The following is a 26,251-nucleotide window of genomic DNA, read 5'->3' on the forward strand; positions in this document are numbered from 1 at the left end:
TAATTGATGGGTTCAGCAACATTAGGATTGTTTGACACGAAGCTCAAGACAACTTCACCAACTTGAATTCTCCAGCATTCGTATTACTTTAGTCATTCGCATTGTTCTTTTGTGTTATAAAAGTGTGAGCAGCAAGAACAGCCAATAAAAATACCAGACTGGTATAAAATTTTACATTCTTTGTTTGATGGAAAGGAACCTGCGTAATCGGGCATATTCTCCGTGGGCCTTCACGAATGCCAGAGCGCAATAAGGGAAAGGTGCACGCTTTCTCGGTGACCAAGTCGCTCGCGGTAAAGCTTTCTAGATCAAGTTGTGCAACGAATTTTTATCGCAACGAAGTTTTACTTTAGTTTCGTGCCTACCTTCACTGTATTTTGGGCTGCAGTTCTCAGCTGACACGGCAGAAGGCACTGCTGACGACGATGCTGCTATCAGTGGCGTACGCCGCCAACATCGGCAGCACGGGGTCACCGATCGGCACCGGGCCTAATTTGGTCCTGAAGGACCTTATCGACGAGTAAGTATTTTCAATGGCAACGAGGACTTGTGATAAAGACACGCTATGGCTTTATTAAGTATTTGTTGCTGTCGTTTGTTAGCTGCTACGTGCGATAACCTTGGCTATAGGCATTTTGTGCTCTGCTTGCAGGGGTTATGAACTCGGATAACTTCGAAAAAGCGATATAGCACATGTCGCTATTTGGTAGCATCAACGGTATGGATTGGAAGAAAAGTGGGGCTTCGGGTGCTGATTACCGATCACTCAAGTGTACTAAAATGGGCAAAAATATGTCATTTACCCTAAGGGTTTTATCAGTAGGCGGATACGAAACATCATCCTTTTTTATTGGTATGTTATCTTGCTTCCTAACTTGTGAGAAATCAGAGTTCATCTTCACGAGCCTTTCAATGTGTTATAACTTGATGCCGTTGGCCAAGTGCCTGTTCTGAAACATTTTATAGTCATTATTCATTGCCGTAAATGTTGAGCGCTTTATGCTTTGTGGCCAAGCTCGAAGTCTCTCTTTCTCTCTCTCTTTATGTAGTGTATAGAGCTTCAGTGAAACTTGTGTTTGTGAACTGTTACTCTTTCTGCGTAGAATGTTCCCGAGTTCCACCGAAGTTTCTTTCGCGTCCTGGATGCTGTACAACATACCGACGATGATTCTTTGCGTCCTCGTGGCCTGGGCCTACCTCCTGCTTTCTTCCATCAGAACAATGTAAGATAACGAATTGGTGCCGCAGCATCTGCTTGCGTGCAATTTCAATGTATTGATGCATTCGCTTCAGATCCGAACGGTATCGTTCCAGCAACGCTATGGTTGCGAAAGCGGTGTTGCGTTAGCCATCGTCAAAATACTGCGCGCAAGAAAAATTCTTACTGCGAAGAGGGGCAATGCCGCAACTTGGCACGTTCAGAACGTGTCACGCTACACATGAACAGTAGCGTTTCCAATTTATATATTTATATCTTTTCCGCACATTTATTGTGAAAATGATGCAAACTTAATGAGAGGTATTTATAAATGCCGCAAGAATTGGTGCACCCAGCACGCGATATACGTAGCGCTGCATCATGCGTACTTCGCCATCTCTTGGCATCGCACCGTTTTACATCAGAAATGTGTATGCACATTAGCAATAATTGCACAATAAGCTGAGTGTTTATATTTATTTATCAGTGAGCAAATTGAGACTTCTGAGACAACATGGAAGTTTACTAGTTCTTGGGTACCAGATGTCCGCGATGGAAAAGGACCGCAATGTTGGAGTAACTGTTTTATCATCTCGGCATGTGTACTTTATCTAATCGGCACTGTCTGTGCAAATTGTTTTCCTCTGTTTCAGGCGTAGCTCAAGCCACTGCACGGCACAGGAGAAAGTCCGGGAAGAGATTGCCAGGCGGTACAACGAGCTTGGCCCACTTAGGTACAGATCGTTTAAATATAAGAAAACACAGTATAGCTCATCCATAGTTACAGCACGCACAATACATGCACGTCTTGCACGCGTGATGTAGCTTCTGAGTAGAGGAAATCGTGGAGAGGTAATGAGAGCGCGCAAGAACTTCAACGATTCCATTTGATGACTGGAAGGAAAAGTGGAAAGCTGGAGATTTCGAAGATGGGAACTATGCGAAATGCACACGTCATAACGATGATGAATGAAGCGTGCAGCTTTGTTCTGGACAGATTAAATTTCGGCAATATCAGATTTATTTTTCTTGTGGGTTCCATAAGACCGAGCCATACTCGAGTACTTAACGAACCAGTGTTTTGTAAGCGAGGAGTCTTGTGTTAAGAGGAGCCGAACGTAGGGTACATTGCAGGTATGCTGACTTTCTACGCACGCGGTTGCCCATCTATTCAACGAGATGAGACCAAGACAAATCCTTAGAATACGTAAGACCAATGTATATATACTGCGACACATTTTCCAGTGAGGTGCAGCGGTGGCGTAGAGGTAGAACACCCGCCTCGCGTGCAAGAGGTCCGTGGTTCGAATCCCGGTGCCGCCCAATTTTCCACCGGATTAAAAAAAAAAAGAAAAAAAAACCGCGTGTTGATAAATTTGCATAAACAGGCCTGGAGTGTGGCCTGATCCCGGTGACCAGAACCGGTAACGCACTCCCTCACCAGAGCAGGATTGGCCACCCTGGTGCAGTACTTGGCCAAAACCTCCTATATGAACACAACAATCAAACCCCGGCCCTCAGTCCCCAGCAGCTGCGAAGCAACTGACCACGGCGGCGGTCAGACCTGCGACGCTGCAGAGGGTGCTAAGAATCCCTCGCTCCGGACAGGCCGCCATTGGAATATGAACCTGGCAACGTTTAACGCTAGAACGTTATCTAGTGAGGCGAGTCTAGCAGTGCTATTGGAGGAACTAGAGGGCAGTAAATGGGATATAATAGGGCGCAGTGAAGTTAGGAGGCCAAAAGAAGCATATACAGTGCTAAAAAGCGGGCACGTTCTGTGCTACCGAGGCTTAGCGGAGAGACGAGAACTAGGAGTCGGATTCCTGATTAATAAGAGCATAGCTGGTAACATACAGGAATTCTATAGCATTAACGAGAGGGTGGCAGGTCTTGTTGTGAAACTTAATAAGAGGTACAAAATGAAGGTTGTACAGGTCTACGCCCCTACATCCAGTCATGATGACCAAGAAGTCGAAAGCTTCTATGAAGACCTCAAATCGGCGATGGGTAAAGTCAAAACAAAATACACTGTACTAATGGGCGACTTCAATGCCAAGGTAGGCAAGAAGCAGGCTGGAGACAAGGCAGTGGGGGAATATGGCATAGGCACTAGGAATAGCAGGGGAGAGTTATTAGTAGAGTTTGCGGAACAGAATAATGTGCGGATAATGAATACCTTCTTCCGCAAGCGAGATAGCCGAAAATGGACGTGGAGGAGCCCGAACGGCGAGACTAGAAATGAAATGGACCTCATACTCTGCGCTAACCCTGGCATCATACAAGATGTGGACGTGCTCAGAAAGGTGCGCTGCAGTGACCATAGGATGGTAAGAACTCGAATTAGCCTAGACCTAAGGAGGGAACGGAAGCAACTGGTACATAAGAAGTCGATCAATGAGTTAGCTGTAAGAGGGAAAATAGAGGAATTCCAAATCAAGCTACAGAACAGGTATTCGGCTTTGACTCAGGAAGAGGACCTTAGTGTTGAAGCAATGAACGACAATCTTGTGGGCATCATTAAGGAGTGTGCAATAGAAGTCGGTGGTAACTCCGTTAGGCAGAATACCAGTAAGCTATCGCAGGAGACGAAAGATCTGATGAAGAAACGCCAATGTATGAAAGCCTCTAACCCTACAGCTAGAATAGAACTGGCAGAACTTTCGAAGTTAATCAACAAGCGTAAGACAGCTGATATAAGGAAGTATAATATGGATAGAATTGAACATGCTCTCAGGAACGGAGGAAGCCTAAAATCAGTGAAGAAGAAACTAGGAATTGGCAAGAATCAGATGTATGCGTTAAGAGACAAAGCCGGCAATATCATTACTAATATGGATGAGATAGTTCAAGTGGCTGAGGAGTTCTATAGAGATTTGTACAGTACCAGTGGCACCCACGACGATCATGGAAGAGAGAATAGTCTAGAGGATTTCGAAATCCCACAGGTAACACCGGAAGAAGTAAAGAAAGCCTTGGGAGCTATGCAAAGGGGGAAGGCAGCTGGGGAGGATCAGGTAACAGCAGATTTGTTGAAGGATGGTGGGCAGATTGTTCTAGAGAAACTGGCCACCCTGTATACGCAATGCCTCAGGACTTCGAGCGTACCGGAATCGTGGAAAAACGCTAACATAATCCTAATCCATAAGAAAGGGGATGCCAAAGACTTGAAAAATTATAGACCGATAAGTTTACTGTCCGTTGCCTACAAAGTATTTGCTAAGGTAATTGCAAATAGAATCAGGAACACCTTAGACTTCCGTCAACCAAAGGACCAGGCAGGATTCCGTAAAGGCTATTCAACAATAGACCATATTCACACTATCAATCAGGTGATAGAAAAATGTACGGAATATAACCAACCTTTATATATAGCTTTCATTGATTACGTGAAAGCGTTTGATTCAGTCGAAACCTCAGCAGTCATGGAGGCATTGCGGAATCAGGGTGTAGACGAGCCGTATGTAAAAATACTGAAAGGTATCTATAGCGGCCCCACAGCCACCGTAGTCCTTCATAAAGAAAGCAAAAAAATCCCAATAAAGAAAGGCGTCAGGCAGGGAGATACGATCTCTCCGATGCTATTCGCAACGTGTTTACAGGAGGTATTCAGAAACCTGGATTGGGAAGAATTGGGGATAAGTGTTAATGGAGAATACCTTAGTAACTTGCGATTCGCCCTTGCTTAGTAACTCAGGGGACCAACTGCAATGCATGCTCACTGACCTGGAGAGGCAAAGCCGAAGGGTGGGTCTAAAAATTAATCTGCAGAAAACTAAAGTAATGTTTAACAGTCTCGGAAAAAAATTATGGGGTTTAACGTGCCAAAACCACTTTCTGATTATGAGGCACGCCGTAGTGGAGGACTCCGGAAATTTCGACCACCTGGGGATCTTTAACGTGCACAACAAGAGTGTTTTCGCATTTCGCCTCCATCGAAATGCGGCCGCCATGGCCGGGATTTGATCCCGCGAGCTCATGCTCAGCAGCCTAACACCATAGCCACTGAGCAACCACGGCGGGTAGTCTCGGAAGGGAACAGCAGTTTACAATAGGTAGTGAGGCACTGGAAGTGGTAAGGGAATACATCTATTTAGGAGAGGTAGTGACTGCGGATCCGGATCATGAGACTGAAATAATCAGAAGAATAAGAATGGGCTGGGGTGCGTTTGGCAGGCATTGTCAGATCATGAACAGCAGGTTGCCATTATCCCTCAAGAGAAAAGTTTATGACAGCTGTGTCTTACCAGTACTCACGTACGGGGCAGAAACCTGGATGCTTACGAAAAGGGTTCTGCTTAAATTGAGGACGACGCAACGAGCTATGGAAAGAAGAATGATAGGTGTAACGTTAAGGGATAAAAAAAGAGCAGATTGGGTGAGGGAACAAACGCGAGTTAATGATATCTTAATTGAAATCAAGAAAAAGAAATGGGCATGGGCAGGACACGTAATGAGGAGGGAAGGTAACCGATGGTCATTAAGAGTTACTGAATGCATTCCAAGGGAAGGAAAGCGTAGTAGAGGGCGGCAGAAAGTTAGGTGGGCGGACGAGATTAAGAAGTTTGCAGGGACAACATGGCCACAATTAGTACATGACCGGGGTAGTTGGAGAAGTAGAGGAGAGGCCTTTCCCCTGCAGTGGGCATAACCAGGCTGATGATGTTGATGTTGATCTTACGTCTGCCAAGTGTGAGACCATGAGCGAAATGATGGGAATGAATTGTTGAGGACGAAGTGATCATAAAGAGAGTATTAGTGTGGTACAGAACATTATCATCAGCGTACACGCAGATTTTACCTGTAAGTTTAGTGGTAAATTATTTATTTAAATTAAAAAGAGAAGCGGACTTATGTTGGAGCTTTGAGGTATGCCAGATGCTGCGCTGGAAATAGAGGATTGCGAAGATTTGAAAAGCACGGATTGAGAACGGTGAGAGAGAAAATAAGCGATTCAGTTAATTAATGCATAGTTGTCGAATGCTTTCCATAAATCTATAACTATTGCATCAATTTGGTCACATACATCTAGAACCTGGATGATATCGTAAGTGAATTCACTAAGTGATGCATTGGTGCTGAAACCAAGCGGGAAGCTATGTTGAGCATCCGATAAAATGTTATTTGTTTCCAGAAACTCAATGATATGTTGTATATTGTGTGTTCCAGTATAGTTTACATGAATAAGATGTAAAAGAAATGGATTTATAATTGAATAAGGGCTCTTTGTTCTCAGACTTGTACAGCGGAAGAAATTTCACAGTTTTCCAAGATAAAGGGACGACAGACGTTGAAAAAGATTTCTGAAAAATAATATTTAAATAACTCCCAGTCCATAATTGGTATCTAGGGAGGAATGGCTCGTCTATATCGTCGGGATAACCTTTCTTTCGTAATCTAGATATCAAATTAAATTTATCACACTCTTGTTAGAGACAACAATATCATTACTAGAAATTTGTGACCGTTCAGTTAAAACAAAAGTCAAAATCAACAAGAGGGCTGACAGATAGAGTAGCAAAATGTTACAAACACTGATAAGGCACCTCTGAAAGAAGTAATTACTAAGCTATCATGGGTAGAAACCAATTTCAAGTGAGTAATAAATGATGTAAAGATAACGGGAGTATCGTTTTTAACTGTGTCATTTACTAGAAATGAACCAGTCGTAGATTCTTCACGCAGAAGAGTATTCTAGCACTTTCGAGAATTATATTTTTAGCCAACCAGGAAGTTGTTTCTTCGAAATAAAAATCACGTAATGCATTACTTTTACTTCGAAGTTGTTCCTTAAGAGCAAGAAAATGAGCCGCACGAACAGTATCACCAACACAATTCGCACGCGGCAAGCAGCCAAGTCGGCGCGACAGAGCTAGAGCTTCCCGAGTAATCCAGTGCAGTTACGTATCTTTTTATTGTGATATCAATTATGTGGACACTCCAGGCACATTTCTATCGTCGTCGTCGCCGTCGCCGTCGCCGTGATGTTTCGTATAAGCCCAAGCACCATAACGTCGCACGTCGTCGCCGTGCGCCGTTGCTGTTTGTGCGAGTGAAACTTGCGAGGATCACCCGAATATTGCGGTTCAATCTCGCGCGCCCAAGGGAGGAAAGCGGAGAGGAATCGCGTCGCCTTGCGTGACGCGCGAGGCGCCGGGGTTAAGCCGGGATGAGAGGTGGGCCGGGGGAGTGGCGTTCTACTCCGGCGACTGCTGCGTGCGGCACGGCTGCGTGTGCGGCTTATTTTGAAAGCGATCTGGGACGTGGACAAAGCGCGCTGAGTGCTGGTAGCTTTGTGTGCGCTGTGCTTCCGATGCTTAGTTCGCGTTGAAGCGAGAGGCGGCACGAAGGTCAATTCGCTCACTGCTACTGCCGCGCTTCCTCACTCCTGCGTTTTGACAGCAAGTACCGCAGTCGTCGAGTTAGACGCGTTCATGCTTACCTGTGCGTGCGTGACACCGTGTTTGTTAATTTAATTAGAAAGCGAATGTTTACAAATTTATGCGGCCGATAAAGATAATATTCTTACTTCATACAGCTGTCTACTAATTTGCCATCGCAATCGATGCTTCGTCTTTTAGGTGAAACTACGACTTTCTTGTTTGTAACGGGACTAAACGCATAATGGACGTTTTAACAAGATGAAGGAAAAATTCGCTTAAGGCGCGGTGTGATCGTAAAGACTAACCACTTCAAACTCGAAAGAAGCGCTAAGTGCATCGATTATACTAACACCATCAGCATGGTCTAGATCGTGAAAAGTAGACTAAACATATTGGGTTTTTGGAATAGGACAAGAAATGGATGCAAAACCATGGGCGCTATAACGTCAAACTATTCCAAACTTTTCTATTCCAATTCTGCAATCAGCCCACCACCACCACCACCATCATCATCATCATCATCATCAGCAGCCTGGTTATGCCCACTGCAGGGCAAAGGCCTCTCCCATACTTATCCAACTACCCCGGTCATGTACTAATTGTGGCCATGTCGTCCCTGCAAACTTCTTAATCTCATCCGCCCACCTAACTTTCTGCCGCCCTCTGCTACGCTTTCCTTCCCTTGGATTTCCAGTCCGTAACTCTTAATGACCATCGGTTATCTTTCCTCCTCATTACGTGTCCTGCCCATGCCCATTTCTTTTTCTTGATTTCAACTAAGATATCATTAACTCGCGTTTGTTCCCTCACCCAATCTGCTCTTTTCTTATCCCTTAACGTTACACCTATCATTCTTCTTTCCATAGCTCATTGCGTCGTCCTCAATTTAAGTAGAACCCTTTTCGTAAGCCTCCAGGTTTCTGCCCCGTACGTGAGTACTGGTAAGACACAGCTGTTATAAACTTTTCTCTTGAGGGATAATGGCAACCTGCTGTTCATGATCTGAGAATGCCTGCCAAACGCACCCCAGCCCATTCTTTTTCTTCTGATTCTTTCAGTCTCATGATCCGGATCCACAGTCACTACCTGTCCTAAGTAGATGTATTCGCTTACCACTTCCAGTGCCTCACTACCTATTGTAAACTGCTGTTCTCTTCTGAGACTGTTGCATTACTTTAGTTTTCTGCAGATTAATTTTTAGACCCACCCTTCGGCCTTGCCTCTCCAGTCAGTGAGTATGCATTGCAGTTGGTCCCCTGAGTTACTAAGCAAAGCAATGTCATCAGCGAATCGCAAGTTACTAAGGTATTCTCCATTAATTCTTATCCCCAATTCTTCCCAATCCAGGTCTCTGAATACCTCCTGTAAACACGCTGTGAATAACATCGGAGAGATCGTATCTCCCTGCCTGACGCCTTTCTTTATTGGGATTTTGTTGCTTTTTTTATGGACGACTACGGTGGCTGTGGAGCCGCTATAGATATCTTTCAGTATTTTTACATACGGCTCGTCTACACCCTGATTCCGCAGTGACTCCATGACTGCTGAGGTTTCCACTGAATCAAACGCTTTCTCGTAATCAATGAAACCTATATATAAAGGTTGGTTATATTCCGCACATTTATCTATCACCTGATTGATAGTGTGAATATGGTCTATCGTTGAGTAGCCTTTACGGAATCCTGCCTGGTCCTTTGGTTGACGGAAGTCTAAGGTGTTCCTGATTCTATTTGCAATTACCTTAGTAAATACTTTGTTGGCAACGGACAGTAAACTGATCGGTCTATAATTTTTCAAGTCTTTGGCGTCCCCTTTCTCATGGATTAGGATTATGTTAGCGTTTTTCCAAGATTCCGGTACGCTCGAAGTCCTGAGGCATTGCGTATACAGGGTGGCCAGTTTCTCTAGAACAATCTGCCCACCACCCTTCAACAAATCTGCTGTTACCTGATCCTCCCCAGCTGCCTTCCCACTTTGCATAGCTCCCACGGCTTTCTTTACTTCTTTACCACCGTGATTGGTCAAAAACATTTTGGACCACCCCCACTTCACCTGTCTGTCACGCGACGTCACGAAAACCGCGATAGCTGCCCATCTGATATGACGTGTACACACTGATTATACATAATTTGACCGAACAGAACAAAAATAGTTATTTCTAATTTTTTGACATTAGCCCTCGGCTATTGGTCAAAAGTTTTCCGACTGCCACCACTTCACCTGCCTCTCACGCGACGTCACAAAACCGCAAAAATTTACCGCGTCAAAGTGACGCGCACGCGTTAAAGATGCATTAATAGGCCGAACAAAACTGAATTTTCATCTGAAGAGCCTCAGGCTGCCCCGTTCCGAAAGGAATAAAAGATGGCTGCCGCCGATCGCTCAGGCACTGGCTACTCGCACCTGCCGGAGAGTATGGGTTTATTTGCGTACAATAAAACTTTTTGCGTAGCTGTGTAACGTTTTCGAGCACTTACAGCACGTTTACGACCTCACCCAGCGAACTCCTCTTTGCTGAGGATCCTTTTTAGAGGAATTCTTAAGGTTCCGTTGCATGCCGCCGCGATTGTCGACGAGCCACCGCAAGCTAAGTAAGAGAAAGCGGACCAATCACAGACGTCGGCACCCTCTTCATCCGGTTATTGATATTCAGTGCAGTGGCTCGGCCCTGCCCCATCGAATACCTCTCCACTTGAGCATACTCCTCGCCTCTTGTGAGCCAATTAGTTAAGACAAGCCGCTCAGTGCAGGCAATGTTACTCGTTTTTCAAGCAAACAAAAGTGACCTCCTATGAATGAGGGGAGCATTTGATTGGTTTGTTCAGACAATCTTGCTGGTGACCGCCCGATGCTTGCGTCGGTGGTTACGCAAATCTGACGTAAAGAGATTGGAATAAAAACATATTGGAGTAGTTTTATGTTATACGGCCCCACCTTATGATCAGATATGTCAAGAACAACAATACATTCGTAGCCATAATCTCTGAACCGATGGCTGAAAAATATCAGATCGTAAATCTTCATACGTGTCGTGATGTGACTATTTCCTTTAAACTGGATTGCAATCATGGTCAGCCATTGTTTATCGATATGGTCAAGTCTATGTCGGAAGCGTTAAAGTTGCTCGTACATATTAGATTTGGGGCATGTGGCCCAATTTCTTGGACGAGCCCATTTAAGGAGACTAAAGAGTCCGCAGACAAGCTAGGTGGGCGGTAAAAAACACCACCAACAAAAGCCATCAACTCAATATAATCTTTGCACCAAACAAACTATATTTCAGATGGAACATTTAGTAAAGACAACGTCAATCGCTGCCTTAATGCAAAGCTATACCATCACCTCTACCTTGTGTTCTATTGGTTATTATAGCGTTGAAACCTTGAAGGAATAATTGAGCATAGTAAATATCATCATGAACCCGCGCTTCTGTGACTCCAATGACGTGGACGTTGTTGTTGTTTCTTTTTTTTTCTTTTGCTCTTAGCTTTCCGGAGGTATGTGTCATGTTCCTGATGGTTGTGATGATCCTGCTGTGGGTCACTATGGAGCCACTGCTGCTTCCAGGATGGGTGGATCTTTTGCCGTTCGGAAAGTAAGATCGCACTATTTGCTATCTTCGCGAGTTGACAATATGTCTTCTTTCGTACCTTTGTCGTTGAACCTGCAGAGAACTCTTAAATAAAACAGTTGAGAAAAGACGAAATGTATGTGCAACCTGGAAATTATATATGTCCGAAGAATCTGGACAAACTACTACGCAAATTTTTTATATAAGATTTTGCATTCGTACACCGTATGTACTTATAGTACTTAGAAGACAGTATGTCTGAACTAAATTACAATGATGATAATTACTTCCGACCACTATTTTATTGATTATCAGTCTCCACTGTATGAAGCTTTCCTCACGAGACAGCTACAGCCTGACGTGCTTCACACCTTCGTACCTCCTCCTTCGATGCACAGCCTAGGTCACTGACCCTTACTAATCAATTTATTTTTCCTTCCTGATATTGAAGTAATGCGCGCGTGAACGGACACATGCCTAAGACCGCATTCTTGTCGACTAACAAAGCAGCATTAACGACTTACCTTTGTTCTGACGACATCGCCGGGAAAGCTTACATGCTACAAGAAACAAAATAGGTCCCATCTTCACCTTACCTTTTACTTGCGCTAAGGAATTTCACCTGGAGCGTATATATATTTTTTTTCGGTACTGGACCAATAGGAAAAATCGACCGACCGACGTTGTATTTACGATTTCCAATTCATTTCCAATAAATTTGAAACTGATTCTTCTAGCTCAACTCAATCTTCATATCGCCGTGTTGAAATACAAATCAAGTATATGCAGAGTGCTCGGTATAACCGTAGTCGTGCACAGAGCTGTCTTAATTTCCAATTATTGCGTGGTACAAATACCTATAGGCTTCAAAATCAAATCATCAAGCGAGTACATGTGTTGCCCTAAGAGCAAGAAAGGCATAACAATAGAGGAATTACTAGGCCATCGTTTTCTATAACAGGGCAACCAGCTGTAACCGAGAAAAAAAATATGACTTGCAGGCGTGTAGGCGCTGTCCTAATCAGGCTTGTGACCAATTCTCAATATTTATTTTTCTTACTAAATTAGGCGCCAGGCGTATTCCCCATATTTGAATCGTAAGTAATATATTTATCCACTTTACAAGAAACACACGGTTGACCTTCAAGGTGTCGCTGAAGCGGTCTCAAATTGTATAAAAACAAGAAAATTATAAGCTTGCATTAGCATACAAATGTGTGTAAAGAAGCTGTGTCCTGTCACATTAGACGACTGAGATCCGCATTCCTTGCAACGAGAATCTGCAACTTTAAGATCCCTTCTAAATCTGGGCTGGCTAACACAGCGGGAGAAATACAGAAGGAAGCATAGGACAAACGAAGCAGTTTAGTTTCGCTTTCTCTAGGAACTTTTCGAAACCACCAAATATGAATTGCAATACAATTTATCTCGTGACCGAAATGCACGACACTTTTGACCCATGACGTTGTTGCCGTGCAGTACTTGCGCGACAGGGTTTCTTAAGGGGAACGTGAACGCTCACGCCATTTCCTGCTCTTTGGCGCTGAAACTTGCTCGGCATCTCGCGCACGCAGCGCCATCAAGGCTTCCGCACCGGCCATGCTGGTGACGCTTTTGCTCTTCTGCATACCACGGGATCCGAGGCAGCCGTGGAAGAGCGGGCCCATAATAACGTGGCGCGAGGCCAGCGACCGGGCCCAGTGGGGCGTCATGATTCTCATCGGTGGTGGAATGGCTGCCGGTGAAGCCTGCATGGTGCGTATAGGCGTAGAACACTCGCGTTCGGAGTGGGTAAGCGCGTAGTATAGTGACTTCAGAACCTGTCCCATAAAAGAGCAATATATATATATATATATAGTGACACAAAAATTGCGAGCTGAACGAGTGCGCTAAAGCAAGGACACAGAAAACTTTGACCGCAGTAATATTTTTGTTCGACCATTTTATTTATTTATTTACACTCAAGCCCCACAGCAAATAAATAATGAACATGGAATTGTGGAGGGAAGATGCAGCAAGGAAAGAAGGAATATACGGGAGTAGAACTAAGTAAAGAGAAAATACTTGTTGCAAAAATATGCAATCGATAGCTGTTTATACGATATTCGTACAATTGATATGTAACCTTGGGGCGAGAAAGCATGAAACTGCTTTCCACAAGCTCACACAGACAGGAACTCAGCCGAAAACTACATATGCCAACACGTCCGAGAGTTTCTTGTGAGGTCAGGCTCGGATATGATGATTTTTTATTAGCAAAACAGAATTCTGCATCCAGCAGGTTTAGCGAGTGGCAACGCCTCAACGCGATGTCACGTGCCGTAACTTACAGTCTTGGAGACAAGTTTTCAGGTCATTGTGCGCGCGAACACGTTGACTTCTTGTCCTGCAGCGGAACCATAGTATTCGATTCTAAAAGATCCATAGTTCAGAACAGCGAGATGGGACACTATTTCTCGCAATTCACAACTTTCTAGTGTCAAAATTAACTTCAGGAAGTCCGCCACCCGTGCGGAAATCAACGTGTTTGTGCGCGCCGCGGCCTGGGGAGTTTTGATAGTGTACTTTAGCGTGTAGGGCGGCTTTTCCCGTTCAGTGCGTCTTGTTTGAGTCTCGGTTTGCTTCGATATAGTGTACACACTCGTATGGCGCCGCTTTCCAGCTCTCTTTTGTGTGCAGCAATCCGGGCTCTCGTCCCTTCTCGTCGAGCGTCTCAAGGGTCTCGAGGTGCTCCCCGAAGTGCTCACTGTGCTCTTGCTCTGCTTTGCGGCTTCCATGTTGACTGAGGTGACGAGCAACGCGGCTGTCAGTTCCATCCTCCTCCCTGTCGTCTGCAGAACGGTGAGAAGCAGCGAAAGAACACACACAGCATTGGCACTTTGGCAGGTTCGATGAAGGTCAGGGGTGATATGGTTTAAGCCGTAACCCGAGCAGTCCTACAAGTGCCATCGAAGCAGTTTCTATACATGTACATAGATTGAGCTACGGTTGCCGCTTCTTCTGCTGCTATACTTATGATGCTTCGTAATTTTTTGCGGCATGTGCAGTAATGTAGCAAGAAGAACGAGTTGGTTTCGTGTTCATAATGAAGTCACCTGCGTTATTGAGCACATTACTATTAATTAAGATAATCAACTAACCACTTAGAGAGACACAGTATCACCAGTCGTGGGAGTGAACAATCTGTTCTCTTGCCTCTTCAACCTCATCCTTCCCCATGCAATGCAGAGAGGGAAAACTTCGTCTGGTTAACCTCCCTACCTTGTCTTGATTGCTCCCCCTGTTAATCACATGGTGCGGTGACCCCTACCGCCAATGCGAGGCAGCGGTAAATGGAGATGGTTAAGAGAAGCTTTCGGCCCTCCCTCGCCATGAAATAGTCTCATGATAATGACGAAGACAGAGCAGTTTGCATATCCTGTGCTGATTGTTAAAGCTTGCCTGGCAACAAGCTCAGGACCTGTCTAACTTTTTCTTTTTCTCTTACTGGGGCCTATTAATGCCGAGATATTTGCAATTTATACAAATAATTCTCCGGGGGGCCTCTTTCCTCGCCAGCGTGCGGAATCTGCCCGCCTTGTATGATTCCCAGCAACAGGACCATTTCGCCAGCCATCGCCGGTACTATGCGCGAGTGATCAAATTTACATATGCATTTGACATTCCATGCATGCCGAGTGAAATCGAGAAATGGCATGCGGTGACACATAACTGATAAGTGAACAAAGCAATACCCATCCTTTGCAAGAAGAAGGCCACGCGAACATTCAGGAAAAGTGCATTACGACTCCGACTATTTGTTTCTTCTTTTTTTTCCTTCATGTACACCACCTCCAGTTGCTTCTTATTTTTCTTAATAGTAACCTTTATCATTCATACCGCGTTGGTACGTATAGAAGGGGTCTGGGGTAGAAGGGGTCGCTTGCTTTCAAACTCTCCACCCGATTCCCCGCTAAATCTGCTGCTGTAGGTTTCTTGTCGACACGATGATGGCGTGAGGGAGTTTCATCAACGTCGGTTTCTGTTAGACTGGTATCGGGAAAGCTGAACGAGCTCGCGGTTGTACTTTCATGAACAGATGTCGCATTCATTTATTCAATTTTTTTACGACAGTGTGAAAAAAAGAGAAAAAAGTGTGAATGGCATCAACCGCGATCCCGACGCCTCTACATATAAGCCATCAATAAATATAGTAGCGCTTGTTGAAGGTTCATACAGAGTGCTTGCCATGAATACCTCAACTGTGCAAGCTCGAAGGCCGCCACGCGAACGAGCCCTTGGCATCGGGAGGCATGAGCACTAGGAGCACCCTGAGTGTCTGCCTATCAAAGAGTCGCCGGTCCTAATTTTACGTAGCTTCGGTAATCAGCGCAAATTGCCGTATTCAGCATGACGTGGCCGACTGCCTAAAGGAAAAAAAAATGTAGACGCGAGAGAACTACCAAAAGCAAATAAGCGCAGAAGAAAACAAAACCAGCCTCGTTTATGTCTACGTCTCTACTTAATGGCCCATGTTTTACCAGAAGGACCGTTCATTATTGTGACAAAATTGCCCTGTTGCACATCTTTGAGGCAGATGCAGGGATAACTGTCGCGTCTCGCGCGAGCACGTTCACTTGAGCGACGGACTTGCGCTCCGCACAGGCAGTCGCCCGGGGCGTTCACCCGCTGTACTTCGCCATCCCGGTGACCATCGGCTGCTCGTTCTCCTTCATGCTGCCGGCGGCCACGCCACCCAACGCCATCGTCTACGACCTCGGCAATCTGCGCATACCCGACATGGTGAGTTTTTATCTCATTATTCCCGAGGCGGGAGTAGATGCGCTGAAACGGGGTCATCTCTGTTTTAATTATAGTACCCACGCTAAGGACAAAGGGAGCTCGCGTTTGCCGCACGTCTAGAACTCCAATTGTACCATGCTTAATTCTAATTTGATGAGCGAACGTTTTCTAAGCTGAAGAAGGATACGAGAAATTTCAAAAATAATTATATGCGATACAGATAAGTTACTTCCCGCAATAGAATCTGCAAGTACCCCCGAATCCCCTCCTTCGTTTTTTCTTCTTCAAGCTTCTGTGCAAAAGCCGTACATCTGGTCTGTTGACAAGAAACCAAGCACTCAAGTGCGGCATAGAAAAAGAATGTAACTACCTACAAGACTGTTAAATGGCTTCGAAACTACTAGCCCAATGGGAGGGAAAACACAGATGAGAAATGGAGTTTGGCGAAGAGTGAACTTCCTATGCTTAGAAAAGTGTCATATACGAACACGCCTGCTCAGGCCAATTCTGTCCAAGGAAGCGAGAACGCTTGGGTAAAGCAAGGTCCCGCAAAGTTACTATTAACAGCACTGAAAATATCGCAATTCATAGCGCCTCTGTGGCTTCTATGAGTTTTGGCTTTCATTGCTGGAAAACAATGAATATATTGACCATATTATAAGGCGCTCGATAAGTGGCATCTGAAACAACCTCTACTTCTCAAATAAGTATGTCAAAGTTGGCATCATTGCGGGTACCGAAAGCAGCTCAAGTAGTTTCTACAGATATTTCGCGGAGCGTCGTTTTCAGACACGCCAGAATCCGGAAAATTTGCGCTGGTTGCAAATAAGTTTTCTTTATTCTGGAAACGCTAGCAACCGCCAACGCAACGCATTGAGTGGCCGAGGGAGAAGTGACGTCAGCTCAGGCTGTTGTGTTAGCCTCTGCGTGTTATCAGCTGCACTCCCCGCTTAGTGGGCATTTGATCTGTGACTTCCCCAGCTGCCACTAATTTCTCTAATATCTCCAGCATACTTTTAAAAGTTACTGTATGGTTGCCCTTTGAAAGCTTCATTGCAGTATTAATTTTGGTTCTCTCACTGTGATCGTTTCCAGCGTCCCATTGAGCGTTCGCTGCAACTGGCAAGATTGAGATACACCTGGGACTCCGCGATTTCCCCAGTTCTTTAATATTTCCCTTGCGCATTATAGGCAGCGGCGGCGGACGTATCCGTGCAAAGGTCCCTTCCGATCAGGTATTCTCTTGCACGGTGCGCGGGCGATTCCTGCGCAAACACGTTTTCAGAACGCCTTTCTCGAGACACTTGTGTCCTGATTATAGTGACATGGGAGTTTTGCTACGAAATATTTGTATCGTATTCTAGTGCTAGCATAGTAAAAACAAAACGCCCACGCACGAGAAGCTATAAACGTACGCCCACAGCGTTCGAGGACTTTGTTGGTCATACTACGTAGACAATAGCACTGTTCCTTTACCTCTGCATTTGGGTGTTCCACACATTGTCAGGAACATTTTCTGCGGAAGCAAAGTCCCCATACTCTTTGCTGCGATGGTCTAAACTGGAAATTTTCCCTCAATGTTAGCGTTGTGTGTGCGCATATGCACGCCTTGTCTTATCGGTGCTACTCCAGTATATCTTAAGAAGGCGAATCAGTAAGCACAAGTAGCGACCGCCGACAGTTGAACATACGCTTCTCGAAGAGGCGCGTCCTTTGTTGATTGAGCCCCCGAACACCACCTCGCAAGGTGGTGAACGCACCTCAAAGAGGTGCGACGTAATGGTAACGCGTTTCGCTGGCATTCGCTAGATCACCACTGATATATTTTAACAGCTTCGACCGCGTTAGCTGGGACACGCGGTTATAGGGCTTCCATAAGTTTCCTTGTGTTCTGGTCCCTGTGAGAAAACAAAATCGTAGTTGTTTTTTTCCTATCAGGGAATATCGACAGCACCTAGAATGCACAGCCGATCGCAGGCCCTCGAAATCTTGCAAAGATGACAAGTTCTCTTTTAATCTTCTATCCACACGATGCATAGTTTGGCCTACATATTACACAAATCCGCAGGATAACCGTGGTTTGTTTCTTTGTTCTTGGCTGTTATAGAACCACATGCACTTTCGATGCGAGAAGGCTTACTTTCCATTTTGTCCTTGTTGTACCCGCCTGGTTCTGATAGTTCTATCTTCGTCAAGTTGTGGAGAGTGCATATATATATATATATATATATATATATATATAGATTAAAGAATAAACATCCAATTTCCAATTCTAGGTGAGAGTCAGCGCTTTTATGTAAGCCTATCTGAACTTCGTCGTGGTCCTTGTTAGCGCTGTTTCTTGTAAACTGGAAAGGTGCGCCAATTTGCCCCAGTTTCCCTCCCACTGTAGTATAATCTACGTTTAGAATTTTTGAAGCGGTTGATTCCCAGTAACCACGGTAATGGGATAACTTAAATATACTGTGCGGCGGTGTGGGCCAAAAGAAGAAAACATTTCTTTTTCTACCATTCGTGACTCGTGCTTGACGACATTGTATGTATAAAGCAAGAACAATATATGCTCCCAGACGATGACCAATTATACTAAATTAAGCCATGGAAACCACACGGCGAAATGTGCATGTATGCCTATGGAAATTTCCAGGGTTCACCAGACAGTCGCTCTACAAGTGAGTATATCGGGCTCTGAAATGCAAAGAGTTTATGCATCAACCACGCCAGTTGGCCCAGAAATATTGCTCGACCATCTTGGATAATTTTTGTAAAAAGCCATGTATAATTAATACTTTTGTCAGAGTCGTTTCCCAGTTAATCCTTTCGGAAAATATTCTGTTGTCACTTGGCGCGCTTCCAAATTACGCTAAATATACGTAAGCATCGTGCTGCAAGAAAAAAAAAAGTTTAACATAAAAGTTATTTTTGTGTGTATAGCTGCACAGCATCGCCTCGTGATCTTAGAAGGTTTATTTCTTAAATATTGTCACGTAGTAGGGACGGTGATCGAAAATAAAAGGAAAGGAGCATCAGAACTGCTAATAGCTTAACTTTTTATTGGGCGAAACTGTGCCCACAAAAGCAAGCTACACTCAAAGCACATCGCTAGCGGCGAACATAGTTTGCGATCATGAAAACTCTCACAAATTTGTTAGAAAAAGGTGCTTTAGGAGCCGCAAATTTTGAGAAATATTTGCCAAAGTGATCATTCATTGCTGGCGAAATGACTGTCCATTTGTTCATCGTAATACTTTTACGCGGATGTACTAATGCTGCACTTTATAGGAAAAATTATATTGTGGCAATACATCATACGCATTTTTGAAGAACAGGACAACATGACAGCCATATCAAAATATCCGTTTTGGTCCGCTCTCAGTCTGATTTTCGCAATGAGGTGTTGCATGTGAAAATATGTCACAAGGTGCATTTATACGTTTGTTGGCGTTCCATTTCCGTCATTATCTCCCTTTCTTTTTTCTTTTAAGCGGGATACACATCTTGGGATCGACCAGACACGTCCATGCAGTTTGCTATCCTGCACTATGGGAGAGGGGATAAAAGGGTAAAAAGAGGGAAAGGATGGAAGCGAGCGAGCGCTAGTTGCGCGCACGCATGAAAATGCGCAGCAAATCTATAAATGGTCGTAGAGACCTGTCGACTTCAAGTAATGTAGAAACGCGCTTGTTGCTTTCTACGCCAGCTACGCGCATGGCCATGGTCCAAAGATCTTGGCTTCTTTAATCGTCTTGAGACGAGCTAGTTATATGCTGTCCGGAGAGAGCGGTGCTGGATGCTATAATGGGGAACGAATTCACATGACGTGTTCAGTAGTTTCTTCGGTCCTGCAACAGTCAGGCTTTCCAATACAGAATTAACCAGTAAGCTTTTGTGAATGCCACACCGATCCAGAGGCAGCATAACAAGGTTGCATAACAAGTGGGAAATTCGTGATGGCCCGTATCCAGTTTTAAAGAAGAATTAAGTTTATGTAGGTGATACTTCAGAGAACTAGTGTAAGGATGATAAATGTGCGCAACAGTCCTATTTAGAAAATAAGCTTTCGTCGTAGCGTCTATTCCCTATAGTGAGATCGGAACTGCTCGGGCGGTCTGAACAGCTCACTTCGTGTGCCATGGTAGCGTTGCAGTTGTTTGAGAATTTAACCTTTTTCGGGTGTAGCAACTAATACACAGCTTATTGCTTGGAGTCGCAGCGTACAATAAAGGAATCAAGAACTCGTGTAGGCGACACGGGTATGCACGCGCACTGGCAATTGCTTCCCATCTTTCTTGCTTTTTGCAGCAGAGGTAGAATGCCCGTTTCAGCCTTTCAGTGAATACTTGCGTGAAGAAACAAACCACTCCTACGAACAGCACATCAAGAAACGATGCCGGCGTTCATGTGTTTCGTTTTCTGTGGTTCTATTTTTAACTACTGTTTCTTTCTTTGCCCTGCAAGCAAACGTTCCTGCTAAGCTTTCACTGCATGGAGAGAATTTATCATGTGTCTTAAATTTTTAATAATAATAAAAAGAGCGCAGTAGAGCTTAGCTGCTGTTGGTATACCCAATAGACATAGCACAGCGAGAAGCACCGCATCTTTCCCGAGTGTACTTTGCTGGGAAGTCTGCAGATGGCGCAACCGGCGCTGTGCACATATGTGCACAGTGCGTACCGTGAATAGGCAGAAAAAGAACACAGAGAAAACAAAAGAACGTCCTCCATCTGCGTGTAATCACCGCGGCGGAAGCTGTCAGAGTGAAAACGTCAACGTGGCGCCGAGCTTGCGCTACCTAGAAATACCTGCAGTAAAGGCTTCCCTGTACAATAGGAGTTGTTTGTTCGTCAGTCGTTCCTGTTCTTTTCTTGTGTGTGTGTTTTTTTTTTTCACGTGTCTATTCTAACCGCAGGCGAAGCCAGGGCTTATGATGAACATGCTGTGCTCCCTGGTAGAGACCGCCATGATCCACGCCCTCGGAGTCTACGTCTTCGGCCTGCAGTCCTTTCCCGAGTGGGCGAGAGAAAAAGAATTGTCGCCCTTGCTGAATGTCACCGACAGCCACGTACACACGTCAATTTCAATGGCACAAAACTACACAAATGTACTTTCCGCTCTAACAGAACGAGCAATAATATAACCACCTGTTTGACGAAAATGGCCTCGAGAAATTCGCTATAGACGTGCACGGAAATGGACCATTAATCTATAGAGGTTAGAAGGCTCCAGCCTCTATAATTAAACCGCAGGTAACGAATAAAGTCGCTGCCGCCAATGCAGAAGGGTCTTCAGAAAAAAAAGAAAAAAAGATCGTTTTTACCCACAAATAACATTTTGGTGTCTTTTTTTTCTTATTTACTTCCCTTCTCCATATCTTTAACTTCCTTTTCTATGATCTCCTTTTTAACGAGTAGGCAGGCTTTGTGCCCTTCTCGGTGGCAGCTGACAGCCTGCTTCTTCCCTATTTCCCTATCGCTGGATTCTACCTGTGTGTTTTCGTATGAAATAATAGTAATAACTGCTGATGAGTTGTTCCGCCCGTGTGTAGAACGAAACTTCATGATTAGCGTAAGTATACTGTATTGAGGGTCTACTTCACTAAGCTTTTCATTCGCATGATCATATCGTCAGTGGCCGGCAGCCTTTGCTCGTAATATGTGTAGTTTCACTCACAAGCCGGCGGTTGTTCCTACAAATTGCAGGAGCATGCGTGTGAACGATTTGTGCATAAGCGGGTCCAGCTCAGCTGCGACACATCGCTCGATCTTATTAAGGTAAATATAGACAAGTGCCATAATACTGCTGACTTTATATTCATGGCAACATTCTCCTGCCCACCGACTGTACGATGACTACAGTAGCAGTAAGAACTGTAAATAAAGGAATAATTGCCACAAAAAGGTTGACCACGATTTATTTGAGCTGTTTGGTTGCCAAATTGTCTATCTTTCGTTGAGTGTAGCAGCATGAAATAACTTTTGAGTGGTGTTGTGACAAAGATAAAAACGATTCGGTGACGAAACAACAAAGCATGTGTGTAAGTAGAAACAGGTCAGCAGATCATGCGGCATGATGTGCGTTGGGTGTGTCGGGCTGAATTTAGTACTGCTTTCACTTCCTTCGTCCCCATCATATTCACCGACTCTATGGCCGCTTGCCTGCGTAGGATATCCCCCGAGGCGACCTACATTCAGTCGTAGAAATCGTCCGGATGCCAGATCACTAGGGTGCACCAGGTAACGAAAATGAAATCCTGGCTACCCAAAATCACATTCCTTGGGGGTGCGAGGGCTTACCCCCTCCCAGGTCGCTCCTGCCAGCTCCCTCAGAACAGACGCGGGATGAGCTGCTCAGAACGCCGGATGTAAAACTACAAAAAGCCCTCGTTGCCTGGGCCGAAAGGGTCGCTGCTCGTGAGGGGCCATCCTAGGACTCGGGCCTGCCACTGAGCAGAATCTCAATAAAGTTGCTACCACCACCACCTGCACGCCTGGCAGTTTTTCGCCTGGCTCCCGTCATTCCCTGATGCAAACCAGTCGAGCTCCACAGTTTTATTGTTTCCCTCAAGTCATACAGGACTTCCCATCGTGAAGTCCTTGTCCTACAACCGCACTTCACACGTCAACAAGGCACCATGATCCGCCAGGCACAGACGGACACCTTCCTCACCCCAGCCAGCATGCACATTTTCCTGGCTCTCACAGAAGATAACCCTCCCTGCATACACTGCGGCGACCACCCGAAAATCTGTATTGCCACGTTCTAGCGACAGCGAAGAACACAGTAGCAAAAACTATGAACCACGAAACTAAATTCTTTTTGGGCGGAGTTGTGCCCCCAAAAGGGAGTGACCGTCAAAGCACAGCGATAGCGACGAGCACTACGGTTCGATCGTCGAAAATCTCACCGGTGTGGGTCAAGCGCGTCAGTTATTTACATATGACTTGAGGAAGATTCCAGCGTAATCACTGGTGCTCGAGTGCCTTCTGGAATGTACCTCGTTATTCGCGTCGCGCATCTGGTTACTCAAGGTTCGACCGACAACAGAGACAACAGATAGAATCAGCCACAACAGTCGAGAATGTGCTGATATATGCAAGGCGCGTTTTTGCGCCGAACCATAAAGCTTTACATTCGTTAGCCGGCGAAAACGGGTCACCGGAAACGATAAACAAGTACACATGTTAGTATGGTATCCTGTGGGTATGCCTCCCTCCACCCCCTACATATGACTTTTGCTGTAAAGCAGGCTGGCTGGTTGCAAGTTTGTTGATTCTTGATACCAGCGCGATAGAAACTGGACAAAAGGAGGCGACGCATGCACCACAAACGCTGAATCACCAGCGTTTGTCAGGTCTACGTGCCGTCTGTATTGCGCTGGTAACGAGGATCAAGAATCCGCTGCCTCAAATCACGCGCTGGTCTTCGTCGTCTTTTTCAACGTGCCACGAGGAAGCACAGGAGCGCGGCTTCTGCACTAAAACTGTCACAGAAGTTTCGCGGGCTTTGTTCTGACGCGCGTCGGCAGCACACACTCCGGGCAGCCTGTAGCAATGCAAGTTCAAAGCTCACGCCTATCTGCTCCGGCGAGCTGATTGGAGGCGCAAAGACAGATGGCACACAAGCATGACGGCACTTCCGCTTTCAAAAACGTGACGTCAGCGCCTCTCTTATTTTGTTTCTTTCCTCCATGCTTACCTCCCAACCTTGGGTGGCTGACTACAGTCTCCACAGATTAGAAGGAATAGAACCTGGCATCGTACATCATATCTATACCGTCAAGTTCGTCAACGGAGGTAGCCTGGATTGAAGGGCCGAACTCAATCATCCGCTGAGCAACAATAAAGTTTTATATGTCTCATATTTCTGCAGATTATGAGCCTCGGCAAGCGTGTTATTGTCAAGCCTGTGTGACCATGCGTCATAATTTCGGTGTAATGGCTCCATTGGGTGGCATTGCTCATCGTAGATGGAAGGGCACATTCTTTCTCCCTCGAATCGTTCTTGGTTGAATCACTTCATTTTTCCTTCTGCGCCTTCTATTGAATTTCTGCTATCGAATTTCACATTCATGTCGCCACTACCACACACTGTAAAAAAGCACATTTCGTACACTACCTGTCCATCTTTGTTCTGTAGAGCATTTGATCTTCTTTTGAGAAATTGGTGCCTCGTAGATGCACCAGGTGCCCTCTGCCCCAACTTGCAATAAACAGATAAATACTCCGAGAAGGGCAAAGGCATACATGTAGAAAAACGCACTCGAGGGCGGATTTCCGCGAATAGTTACAAGTCGTGGCCCACACGCACAAGTTCAAACCTGAAGTTCCGAAGCCAGAACACAAGTCCACTGCAGTCCGTGTCTAAAAGAAAGTACGGAAAAAAAAACGAAAGGTAGCACCCGCCACAATACGAGTACATACAGTAAAAAATTAACATACCAGAGCTATGCGAAAAGGAGTAGCCGTCACCAGAGCGCTCTGAAACGACCACATGAATAAATATATATAACGAGAAGAAAGGGGGTTTAATCGAGGGGCCCGATTTTTATTAGTCATATCATAAGAAGCCAACAAACACTGACTCCAAGGACAACATAGGGGAAATTACTTGTGCTTAATAAATGAAACAAATAAATGATAAATTAATGGAAATTAAAGTGGATGAAAAAAACAACTTGCCGCAGGTGGGAACCGAACCCACAATCTTCGCATTTCGCGTGCGATGCTCTACCAATTGAGCTACCGCGGCGCTGTTTTCCCATCCAGTTTCTTGGGTATTTATGTGTCCTAGTGCAACCCTGGGAGAGTGTTTGTCAGTGTTTGTTGGCTTCTTATGATATGTAGCTCCTTCTCTCATATCATAAGAAGCCAACAAACACTGACAAACACTCTCCCAAGGCAGGTGCAGCAGCAGGCTGAGACGATTAAAAAGATGGAAGTCAGGATGGCAGAGATGGAACGCGCGCTTAAAAGCGACAAAGGACAAAGGGTACAGACGCCGGTGGTCCAGGCCCCACTGAAAGCAGCACAGGCGACTGCTTCTCGCGAGAGCGAGAGCACAGCTATGGAGGTGGAGAATCGGGGGAAGCTTAAGAGGCCGCCATCGGCGGATGAGGGAGCTAATGCAAAAAGAGTGGCAGAAACTTCAACGGCGGACACGCCGCAGCCAGTCGTTAAAGTCACTAGTCTTAGGGGGGAAATGTCTGCCCTTGCGGACAGAATAGGAAAACTGGAGGAAAGACAGGATAGGTTGGAAGCTCGGGTCGACAGGATCGAAGCCAGACTAGACAAGATTGAGGAGCGTCTTGACGCCTTCACCTATGAAATGCGGGCTTTCCAAACACAGGTTATGGGCATGTTTCAACAGCTCAATGCTACGCTACAGGCTAGATTGCCTCCCGTAGTCGGCCAAGCGCCGATGTTAGTGAACCTAGTGCCTAATCATGGCCCCTCGCCAGCAAATTGAGGTTTGGCAGTGGAACTGCAGGGGCTTCCGTCGCAAGCGGGGGAACCTGCAATTGCACATATAAAATCTGTACAGTAAGCCTGACATTATAGCTTTGCAAGAGGCTAGTGGCTGGGTGAAATTACCGGGATTTAAGGCATTTACACCGCCAGAGATTGATCGGGGGGGGGTGTATCGAGCGTCTTCACGGCCGTGCTAGTCCATCGCAACGCCACGGCGATTCAGCATACCATAGATAGCAGCAGAGAGGACTACGTCCTGCTAGAGGTTCTGCCCAAAAGAAAGGACGATAAGAGTCTCTTTGTACTTAATGTATATTCTTCTCCTAAAGATAAAGGGCTGGGCTTGCCAGACCTTTTGATAAAGACGCAACGGCTAGCGGCTAGGGCTCAACTCATCGTGGTTGGAGATTTCAACGCGCCTCATCCGGAGTGGGGCTACATCCGAGCCACTGCAAAGGGAAATAGGCTTTGGCGGGTAGCTCAGGACCTACAATGGACAATCTTGAACAACCCGCTAGATCATACGAGGATAGGCAACAGCGTTAGCACAGACACCTCTCCGGACCTCACATTTGTTAAAGGTATTAGGGATGCAAAGTGGGTAAATACGGGACAGCCACTGGGCAGTGATCACTATATCCTTTCCACGGTATTTAGTGCTGCTAAGCACAAAGACAGGGTAAAAGGAACTAGAGTGACGGATTGGGACAGATTTCGGAAAGTCAGGAAAAACACAGTGAGCGGGGAAATCGAGGACTTGGGAGCCTGGGTTGAGGCGCTCAAGCAGGACGTGAAGGGTACCACAGAAGAGGTTCCGACGGTGGAGGAAGGTTTTACGGTGGACTCTAGA

At 45.5% G+C, this 26,251-nt stretch overlaps 1 protein-coding gene across 4 annotated transcripts in view; it reads left to right on the forward strand.

The window, feature by feature from the left end:
- Positions 1-22,398, forward strand: part of LOC126544097 (Na(+)/citrate cotransporter-like) — a 41,804-nt gene extending 19,406 nt beyond the window's left edge. For 3 of the 4 annotated variants that reach the window (XM_050191312.3, XM_055061263.2, XM_055061276.2), the window contains 8 exons: positions 389-520; positions 1,104-1,223; positions 1,852-1,932; positions 11,069-11,176; positions 12,727-12,907; positions 13,832-13,993; positions 15,797-15,934; positions 20,844-22,398. In XM_050191312.3, the coding sequence (XP_050047269.1) occupies positions 389-520; positions 1,104-1,223; positions 1,852-1,932; positions 11,069-11,176; positions 12,727-12,907; positions 13,832-13,993; positions 15,797-15,934; positions 20,844-21,071 (1,150 nt within the window). In that variant the 3' untranslated portion in view covers positions 21,072-22,398. The remainder of the gene's footprint in view (positions 1-388; positions 521-1,103; positions 1,224-1,851; positions 1,933-11,068; positions 11,177-12,726; positions 12,908-13,831; positions 13,994-15,796; positions 15,935-20,843) is intronic. The other variant, XM_055061269.2, reaches the window with a different exon arrangement.
- Positions 22,399-26,251: the final 3,853 nt, after the last annotated feature.

Source organism: Dermacentor andersoni, chromosome 3 (assembly GCF_023375885.2).
Source record: "Dermacentor andersoni chromosome 3, qqDerAnde1_hic_scaffold, whole genome shotgun sequence".
Taxonomy (NCBI): domain Eukaryota; kingdom Metazoa; phylum Arthropoda; class Arachnida; order Ixodida; family Ixodidae; genus Dermacentor; species Dermacentor andersoni.